Raw genomic sequence first — 9417 nt, 5'->3', positions numbered from 1 at the left:
AGCCAATGAGCGTCATCCCCTTACTTATCTCGCCATACCTTGATCAATTTTCTTTGCCTGCGCCGTCCAATAAAAACAACGGCGAAACATGCTTTGTAACGCCCCTGGCCCCGGCGCCGATGTCGTCCTGGGGCCAGATACCCGATTTGGAAACCCTCAGCCAATCACTGCGCCAGGAATGTCAGCGCGCCCCGAAACTATCACGACCTTTACACCCTGATGGCCAATACGTTGTCGACCTTGATGAGCAGGTGTCAAAATGCATACGGCCTGTGCAGTGCAGAAAAGCCGAGTTTGACTGTAGCTCGGGGTTGTCTTTGGCGGCTTACATCCCGGAATTATTTGTGCGTTTGGTAAAATCCATTGTATATATAGCTTCGGCCAGCCCCTGCCCTGCTTGTTTTACACACTTTTTTCAACTTTGTCACAAATCACTACTTTTTTTCTCATCCCAACTACATGGTTGTGTGAAGAATACATAATGGGCAGTAAATTCAAGATAAGCAAGAGCAAAAAGGCCTCCAAGGCCCAAAAAACCAAGGTGCCTCCCAAGGCTCTTCCAGTAACTCTACTGTCTGGTTTCCTGGTGAGCCAACACTTGCTTCGTCAACTTCACAAACGCTACACGAGTCTAACAAAATTGCCAGGGATCTGGTAAAACCACTCTTCTGCAACACATTCTAAGAAGCAATCATGGCCTCCGTATCGCCGTCGTTGTCAACGACATTGGCGCGTAAGTCTTTTGAAACCCTCCCTCTATAAACAACATTGACACTCTTCTTCTATCAGCATCAATGTAGACGCCTCCCTGATAAAGCAGACTCACCGCATCACAAAAACCAACGAAAAGGTCATTGCCTTGCAGAATGGCTGCATCTGCTGCACCCTCCGCGGCGACCTGCTCGAGGAGCTTGTTCGCCTCGCTCAGCTGCAAAGCTTCGACTATATTATCATCGAGAGCAGCGGTATCAGCGAGCCCGAGCAAGTAGCCGAGACTTTTGATAGTCGGCTGGCTGAGCAGATGAGCCAGCTCGTCGACGAGGGCGGCGAGGGCCTCGACGAAGACATGTTGAAGGTGCTCGAGCAGCTGTAAGTGACGCCACTTCAAGCAGCACATAGTGTCGGTACTAATGATGTCATTAGCAAAGAAGTTGGTGGTCTGGAAAAGTTTGCAAAGCTGGACACTACCGTCACCGTCATTGACACATTCACCATGCTGCACGACTTTGACACCGCCGACCTTATTTCTGCTCGGCGCGACGACGTGACTCCCGAAGATGAGCGTACCGTCTCCGACCTCATGGTTGATCAGATTGAATTCGCCGACATAATAATCCTCAACAAAATTGACATGGTATGTTTTCTCCGGTCATACCCCTACAGTATCATATAGCTCTAACAGCGAGTCAGGTCTCAAAGGAAACAAGAACCCGCATCGTGGACCTAGTCAAGAAGCTCAACCACCGCGCCAAGATTCTAGAATCCAGCTACGGCAAAGTCGACGTCAAGCAGCTCGTCAACACAGGCTTGTTCAAGATGGACGTTGCCCAGGCCGGCTACGGCTGGCTGCAGGACCTGCACGCCATGACGGTCCGAGAGGTCAACGGCAAGAACGTCGTCACCCCCAAGCCCGAAACGGAAGAGTACAACGTCCAAAGTTTCATCTACTCGCGTCAGCGTCCCTTTCACCCACGCCGTCTTTTTGCACTACTCTACGACAAGTTTATCCTGCAGCTCGAGCAGACTGAGGATGACGAGGATGACGAGGATGACGAGGATGAGGACGAAGACGATGAAGACGACGAGGAAGAGGATCAAGAGATGCATGATATTGAGCAAGATGATGCCCAGAGCGTCGGTTCCTCCAATAACTCTGCCCAAGAAGGCTCCGCATACTCTGCTGGCAGCTCGCACACAACCGCCCAGACCATTCCGTCCCCTCGCCCCTCAGACAAGCAAAAGTCCTCGTCCACCCAACGCACTGCTGCCGCGAGCAGCGATGATGATGACGCCATGGCCGTCGACCCGCTCGACATGCCGCCCAACGAGGAAATTCTCGTCAATAAGCGCGCACACCCTACCTTTTCGCGGCTCTTCCGCTCCAAGGGCGAGTTTCTGCTCGCCACGCGGCCGCACCGCGCGGGTGAATGGTCGCAGGCCGGCGCCATGCTCACCATGGCTGGCGGCCGCCCGTGGTTCTGCACTTTGCCTGCCGAAGAATACACGACGGGCGACGCCGAGGTTGACGCGCTCGTGCAGCACGATATCAACAAGGGCGGCGAGTGGGGGGACCGCCGTCAGGAGCTCGTCTTCATCGGCGAAGGGCTCGATCACAAGGGCGTCGAGGCGCTTCTGGACGAGTGTCTGCTGACTGACGCGGAGATGGCGGACTGGGAGCGCGTGATGCGCGACCCGGCGCATGGAGAAGACCTGGACAAGCTAAAGGACGCGCTGCAGGAGCTGTTTGATGACGGGTTCCCTGACTGGGCGGGCGAGCCGGGGGACGACGACGATGAGCATGGTCATGAGGGGCACAATCACAACCATACGCTGGGCATGAGTGGTGTGCGATCCATTAAGCATGCTTTTGAGGAGGTGTCTTGAGATGAATTCTTGTGCAAGTTGACATGCAAGGGGACGAGGTGGAGTGCGGGAAAAGTACATAGTAGTTGATGATGACGCGAGCAATGAAAAAGAGAAACATGTTGAACTTTTATAAGTTTTGATAAAGTCTATATCAATCACTGCAGGCCAGAGGCTGCAGCACAAGATCAACACAACAAGCAAAAAACACCAGCCGATTCAACCCGTGATAACATACGTTATATTCCCTGACGGGACCAACAATTACAGAAACCCCAACGCCAAGCGTGCAAATACATATAAAATACAAATCATGCCTGTCGTTTCTCATCCTCTCGTTTCTCATCCATTTCTGGCCCTGTAATCAGGACCTGTGGTGTCTCGGAGACGACAATCGCAGGAGGCGCAACAGCAGGCTCCTTGACCTCAACCTCGGGGACCGCCGCCTCAACGTCGCGCACCGGCACCACGTTCTCGTCGCCCTTGTTCTTGCGAAACAGCCTTCTAAAGCCCCGGCCCATTGTGCGGTACAGCGCCGCCACAGGTCCGCCAAGGAAGCTCGCGGCGGCGGCGAACCATGCATCCGGGACCAAACGCACGAGCACGGCCCAGGGCAGGCACATGAAGGCGACGACGATGCAGAGCGCCCACTGCTCGGCGTCGAGGCCGCCGCTGACAATGCCAAAGGCGCGGGAGCCGAAAAAGACAATGGTGACTTGCAGACCGACCATGAGCGCGCAGATGAAGATGAAGAAGTGATTGCGGTGCAGGCCCTCAAGCACGTTGAACTTGTTGTCGAGGCGGCGGTTGCTAAACATGTTGAAGATTTGCATCCATACAAATGTGTTGAAGATGATGGTGTCGAGCTCGACGGTCCGGGACGCGTCGTAGTTGAGGATCTGCGGCCCGGCAAAGTAGAGGACGAGCGTGACGACGAGCTGGAAGATGGCCTGGCCAATAATCATTTTCCACATCTGAGGATGGTGGTTAGTCTGGCGTCTGGAAAAAAAGGAGGCAGAAAGTATAGAAGAAGGAACTTACATTGACGGTAATCAGTGGTGCCTTCTTGCCTTGAGGCTGCCTATTGAGGATCTTGTCCGCAGGCGGATCTGTGGCCAGGGCCAGGGCGGCAAATGTGTCCATGATGAGGTTGACCCAGAGCAGCTGGACGGCCCGAAGCACGGGTTTCATCTCGGAACTATACAGCGCCGTGATAAAGGCCAGCAGAACAGCGGTAATGTTGACCGTAATCTGAAACTGCAGAAACTTTTGCACGGCGTCGTTGACTGCGCGGCCCCATTTCAGCGCTGTGATGATGGACGCAAAGTTGTCGTCCATGAGCACAATCGCAGACGCCTCCTTGGCAACCTCGGTTCCCGAAATACCCATGGAGAAGCCAACGTCGGCAGCCTTGAGCGCTGGCGCGTCGTTTGTGCCATCGCCCGTCACGGCTACCGTCTCTCCGAGCGCCTTGAGTCTCGCCACCAGCACGCGCTTGTCCTCTGGTGACGAGCGCGCCAGCACCTGCAGCCGCGGCAGCACCTCGTTCATGGCGTCCTCGGAAAGCTTGCGGAACTTGGGGCCCTCCATGACGACGCCGCCCTCAGTGCATATACCGCACTCTGTCGCAATGGCACGCGCCGTCATGACGTTGTCGCCCGTTACCATGCGGACAACGACGCCGGCGTGCTGCGCTTTTCGCACCGCTTCCGGCACGCCCGGACGCACGGGGTCCTGTATGCCAATGACGCCCATAAAGACAAGGTCCCGCAACAGCGACGCAAACTGCACCTCGCCGTCGACCATGTCGGCCTGCGAGGGCGGCCACGCGGCAAAGTCGCGGTAGACGAGGCCAATGGTCCGCAGCGACATGCTGGCATACCTGTCAATGACGGTGCGGAGAGCACGGGCCCGTGGCTTGGTGAGCGGCTCGCAGCGCGCGGCTTGCGGCTCCGTCATCTCGGAGGAGCAGCACTTGAGCAGAATCTCGGACGCGCCCTTGACGAGGAGACGGTAGCCGGTGCCGGTCTGAATGACGGCGGCCATGCACTTCTTGCTCGAGTCAAACGGCATCATCTGCACGACATGCTCGTTGGCGCGCGCCTCGCGCAGCGATTGCAGGCCGAGGTGGTCCTTGGCCAGCTGAAGGAGCGCCGTCTCCGTCTTGGAGCCGATGAAGACGGCCTTGCCATCTTCCTCGCTCTCGAACGCGGTCGAGTTGATGGCGACGGATTGCACAATCATGTCCTTGGCGGCTTGTGGCAGCGCAGAGGCCCATTGGCTTAGGGTCTGCTCGTTTTCGGACTCGGTGGCTTTGGCAAAGCTGGTCGAGCCAAAGGTACCAGCAACGACTGTCATCTTGTTCGTCGTCTAATAGGAACTTGTCAGACTATCATTGTTTGGAAGATTTCTGTTTTGACTTACCAAGGTGCCAGTCTTGTCCGAGCAAATTGTCGTCGCATTGCCCATCGTCTCGCACGCACGCAGCACACGCACCAGGTTGTTCTCGCGCAGCAATCTCGTAGTGGCAAAGGCCAGGGCCAACGTGACGGCAAGAGGCAATCCTTCAGGAACGGCAACTACAATGATGGTGACGGCGACAATGAGAATGTCCATGAATGCAGAGGCCTTTGTGGTAGGATCGCGCGTGTCGCCGGGGAGGTCGGCAAGGAAGCGAATGAGGAGAATGACAAATAGAAAAGCGGCGGCGGCACTACCTAGCTTGGCAATGGCCATGGCTAGCTTCTCAAGCTTCTTCTGCAGAGGTGTAGCTTCGGTCTCGGTGCGGACGGACATCATAATCTTGCCAAAGCTGCTGTTGACGCCGACAGATGTGCATACAAATGTTCCCATGCCTGTAAATGATTAGTGATTACGCTGCGGTTGAGACACGTTCAAGTACGCACCCTCGAGAACCTTGGCACCAGAGATGGTAAAGGGATCAAGGTCCTTTTTCGGCCGTCCAGACTCAATGGCGCGGAATACTTCGGCGCCTGCCGTCTTCTTCAGGGCGTCCGACTCGCCAGTGGCAGAGGACTCGTCGCACTTGACATCGTGGCCCTCGATAAAGATGCCATCGACCGGAACCAGGTCGCCGGGCTCCAGATGCAGGACGTCTCCGACGAGAATATCGTGGACATTGATCATGAAGGATTTTCCGGACCGAATCACCTTGATTTCTCTGTCATCCTTGCGTGCGTTGAGCTTGACAAAGGCCTTTTCCTTTTGCCAGTCGTTCAGCGAGCCCACGACAGTGACAATGATGATGGCCACACAAATAGCCACGCCTTCAACCCAGTCCACAGGCGCGGGGGCGCCGTCTGGGTGGTCAACACCAAGTGTCTCGTATAAGCCAAGCGCCAGTGAAATAACTGCAGCGATAGTCAGGAGAATGAGGACCTTGTCGTTATACGCATTCCACATGAGCTTCCACAGGGGCGGCGCCTTCTTGGCAGGCAGCACATTGCGCTTGAAGACGCGAATGCGATCGCCAAAAGCTTCGGTTGTAGAAGAAGGCGACGGTGTCAAAGTCGAAGGTGCAGCAAGCCCCGACTTGGTTTTGCCGACAGCGTCGTGAAAGGAAATTGGTTCCACGATGCCCGTCTCGTCGAGGCCGAGCCCAGCCTTGATGTCGGTGCGGAGGCCGCGCGCGATGCCGTCTAACCCACCGAGGGCCTGGAACGCGGAAAGTGACTTTGGGTTCAAGAGCTTGTTGAGCTGACCCGGCGAAAAGGCAAACGGGTTGCCGGCAACCTCAAAGTCGGCCTCGCTGCCAGGATCAGGACGAAGTGCGAGCTCAGGGTCTTCGAGCACGATCGAGGCGCAGCTCAGCGTGCTGGGCGTGAGGAACGGGTCGCAAAGGGTGGACGAGGTCAAGGTGTCTGTGATGCTGAGGGACCGGTTGCGGGGGGTCACCTCGATGGTGTCGGGCGACAAGGTGCTGCTCGCCATGGCGAACGGGGGCTTATGGGACAAGTTGTGGGTGTAGTCTTCTTCATGGACAATCAAATTTTGCGATGAGGAAAAACCCCGAAAAAATACAGTTGATACACCGTATTTATTGAGACTTTTCTTTGTTTCTGGTTCTCAAAATCATCTCTGCGAGGCATGCTGGCCGGCCAATATTAATGCCTGGCAGAAGGAGGCTGAGCAAAACAAACTCGCGAGACATGGGCCCGCTGCCTGGCTGGAAGCGATGGTGTAAACGGCACGCGAGAAGGCTTGGCTTCCCAGAGGCAAAACCCTTGGCGGACCGAGCCCGAAACGGAAGGTCTGACAATCCGCGGCATGAGCTTAATTTTTGCATCTACGATGGTTTTCTCCCGTCGCTTGTCCCGTTTTCTGGTATTAGTCTAGTTTTTTTCGTGGGCGGCGCTTCAGCTGTGGCTTCTGGGGCGACTTGCCACCTTGAGACACAGAGTGACAGGCTCACAGGCTGCGAGCTCGTGGTCAAGAAACCTGAGGGGTAATATGTTCCAGCATAGCCACGATCTATTCACTTGACAATTCCGATGACGTCAGGGTAAAGGGAGAATTTCTTGGCACAAACTAGCTGTGGTTGCTGATCTCTGTGTTTTCAGTGTATCAGAGCTTGAAGATACAACGAGCTGCCTTATCTGTGGCATTTGCACAGCCATTGGGTTCATAAATTGGAATAAATGAACTGGAAGAAAACATCTGCCACCAAAAGGTCGTTTTGACATCGTTGCCAGCCTCCTTGGGTTCTGGAAAAGCCAATGTGTTGCTGTCCATTGCAAGTACTCGACAGTGGAAGCTGTATTCGAGTTGTAGAACAGCATATCGCCAATGGACACGGCGGCTATGAGGCAGGGTTGTTTCCTTGACTCGTCAAGAAGAACGTAGGAACTAATTGAAAACGATCTTGTTTTATGGTTGATGCGATTTAGTTGCATCTTTTGTACAGATCTGCCGGTGAGAGAGAATGTCCTGCTGCTGCATGCACACATCTTGCACCACAGCACATGTGGTGGTCGTGCAGCCGAGCTGCACCATGCCTCGAGACATTGAACCTTCCGACTTTGACCAACGGGAACACCACCCGATTGAGGGCGAACGAGGCAGTGCAAGGCGGAGGAATTTTTCCGAGGTCATCGCCCAAGCTGATCTCAGCGAGGCATCACTAGGTAGCTTCCTGAACAAGGCAAGCTAGCGCGGCGCCTACAGCTCATGATGATCCAACCTCACCACTCCAGCAAGCAGCAGAGTCCCAAGCGCCCGATTTCACACTCTTTCAGACCAAACAAGAAGCGACGAAAAATTCTCCCCCCAGCCTCATCTAATCATCAGGGTCAATCGACCATCTCATGCAGCTCTTCTCCATCGGCAGCCAACCAGCTGGCGCATCACGTCGCTAGCGCTGTCGCCAAGTGCACCATCGTGGCGAAGCAAAGCAAAAAGTACCACGCAAAAGGGCGCCACCACATGCCTAATAAAACTGGCTAAATTCGACTGTATTTAGTCTGTCAGAATTTGAGGCTGGGTGATGAACCTTTTGTGCTGGTGTCTTGGCAATGAAAACCCAGAGGTCGAGGCGCTCTCACGGGCGGCTTTATGAGCGACATTGTTGTCGGCGGCCTCTCGGCGGTCATGCTTTGTCCCAGCTGTGCTTGGACCCGGGACTGTCTGAATCCAAGCCGTTCCTACCTCTCGCCAGGTTGGAAAATTATACATGTCGAACCGACTTTGTACAGTCATGGGCAAAATGACCTTTTGCTTTCTGAAACCATGCGGACGTGAAAAGTTGCCTCAACACAATGTGGTTCGGGGCTGAATGCGCACTTTATACTTCCACCAACGACTCTAGCTTGCGAAAAGAATTCATGTCATAACTATGCTCAGTAACATGGCAGCGATGGTTACAGGAGCTAAAATTCGACGAGGGCATGATAAAAGAAAATGAGTTTGTATGCAGGCAGATGCCGTTCCCCTGCCGTTCCCCACATTCCCCGTGATTCCCATCACCAACAAGGACTGACAGTGCTGACTAAGTCATCGCGCGCTCCCTGGACCATGAGAGAGGATGTTGTGTTTCCAGCCCCTGTTCTTCCAATGCATTGTTTCTACTCCAAAAGTATGATTAAACAAGCTAGTTATGGTCGACAACAAGATAACGCGAGCCGTTGTCTTACTGGTTTTCAGGATAATGACAACTCGGCTTGCCTGCCAAATATTTCACCATCCTAGCAATGTTATTTTCGTTGGTTCTCGCATCTGCATCAAATCGAGTCATTTTACCACCCTAGCCGAATCTGAAACTATGAAATTCATCTCTACGAAAACAACAGTGCCTGTTCCGAAGATCTATCTCGCGTTTGAGCATAAAGGCAAAGTATATATCGTCATGCAAAGAATAAAAGGACGAAGCCTGTCGGCTGGTTGGATACAAAGATCGGCACAATCGAAAGAAAGAATCTTCAAGCAGCTTCGGCAGATGGTTCAAGAAATACGCAACATACCAGCTCCCGAGAACAGTTGCGTATCTAATCTTCTAGGAGGGCCGATTTGCGACCAAAGGCTACCCGGTCAAGCGCATTGGGGACCTTTCAAATCGATTCGTGATTTCCATCGGAAACTTCGGGCGGACATCGAACTTGAAAACGTAAAAGAACCAGGAGATGTGTCTCGGGAATTAAAGGACCTCATACGGTTTCATGAGGGGCCATGGTCCAAGCCTGTTTTCACGCATGGCGACTTGAGCAGTCTTAACATCTTAGCCAGAGGAGACAAAGTTGTGGCTATTATTGACTGGGAAACTGCTGGATGGATGCCACCCTATTGGGAATATACGTCTGCATGGGATGTCAATCCGCAAAA

General features: G+C 53.9%; 2 protein-coding genes across 2 annotated transcripts; one reads left to right on the top strand and one right to left on the bottom strand.

Moving 5' to 3' along the window:
- Positions 1 to 481: 481 nt before the first annotated feature.
- On the top strand, positions 482 to 2604 carry BBA_07787 (cobalamin synthesis protein; the record flags this gene model as incomplete). Its single annotated transcript, XM_008602884.1, has 5 exons — positions 482 to 586; positions 648 to 733; positions 790 to 1089; positions 1144 to 1354; positions 1411 to 2604. The coding sequence occupies 5 exons, from the start codon at positions 482 to 484 to the stop codon at positions 2602 to 2604; spliced, it is 1896 nt and encodes a 631-aa protein (XP_008601106.1).
- A 290-nt stretch (positions 2605 to 2894) lies between these two features.
- Positions 2895 to 6534, bottom strand: BBA_07786 (calcium-translocating P-type ATPase; the record flags this gene model as incomplete). The annotated part of the gene is made up of 4 exons (XM_008602883.1): positions 2895 to 3557; positions 3625 to 4953; positions 5008 to 5438; positions 5490 to 6534. The coding sequence occupies 4 exons, from the start codon at positions 6532 to 6534 to the stop codon at positions 2895 to 2897; spliced, it is 3468 nt and encodes a 1155-aa protein (XP_008601105.1).
- Positions 6535 to 9417: the final 2883 nt, after the last annotated feature.

This window comes from Beauveria bassiana, assembly GCF_000280675.1.
Source record: "Beauveria bassiana ARSEF 2860 unplaced genomic scaffold BBA_S00028, whole genome shotgun sequence".
Taxonomy (NCBI): domain Eukaryota; kingdom Fungi; phylum Ascomycota; class Sordariomycetes; order Hypocreales; family Cordycipitaceae; genus Beauveria; species Beauveria bassiana.
Note: the sequence above shows the minus strand (reverse complement) of the source record. Positions and strands in the feature narration are given on the sequence as shown.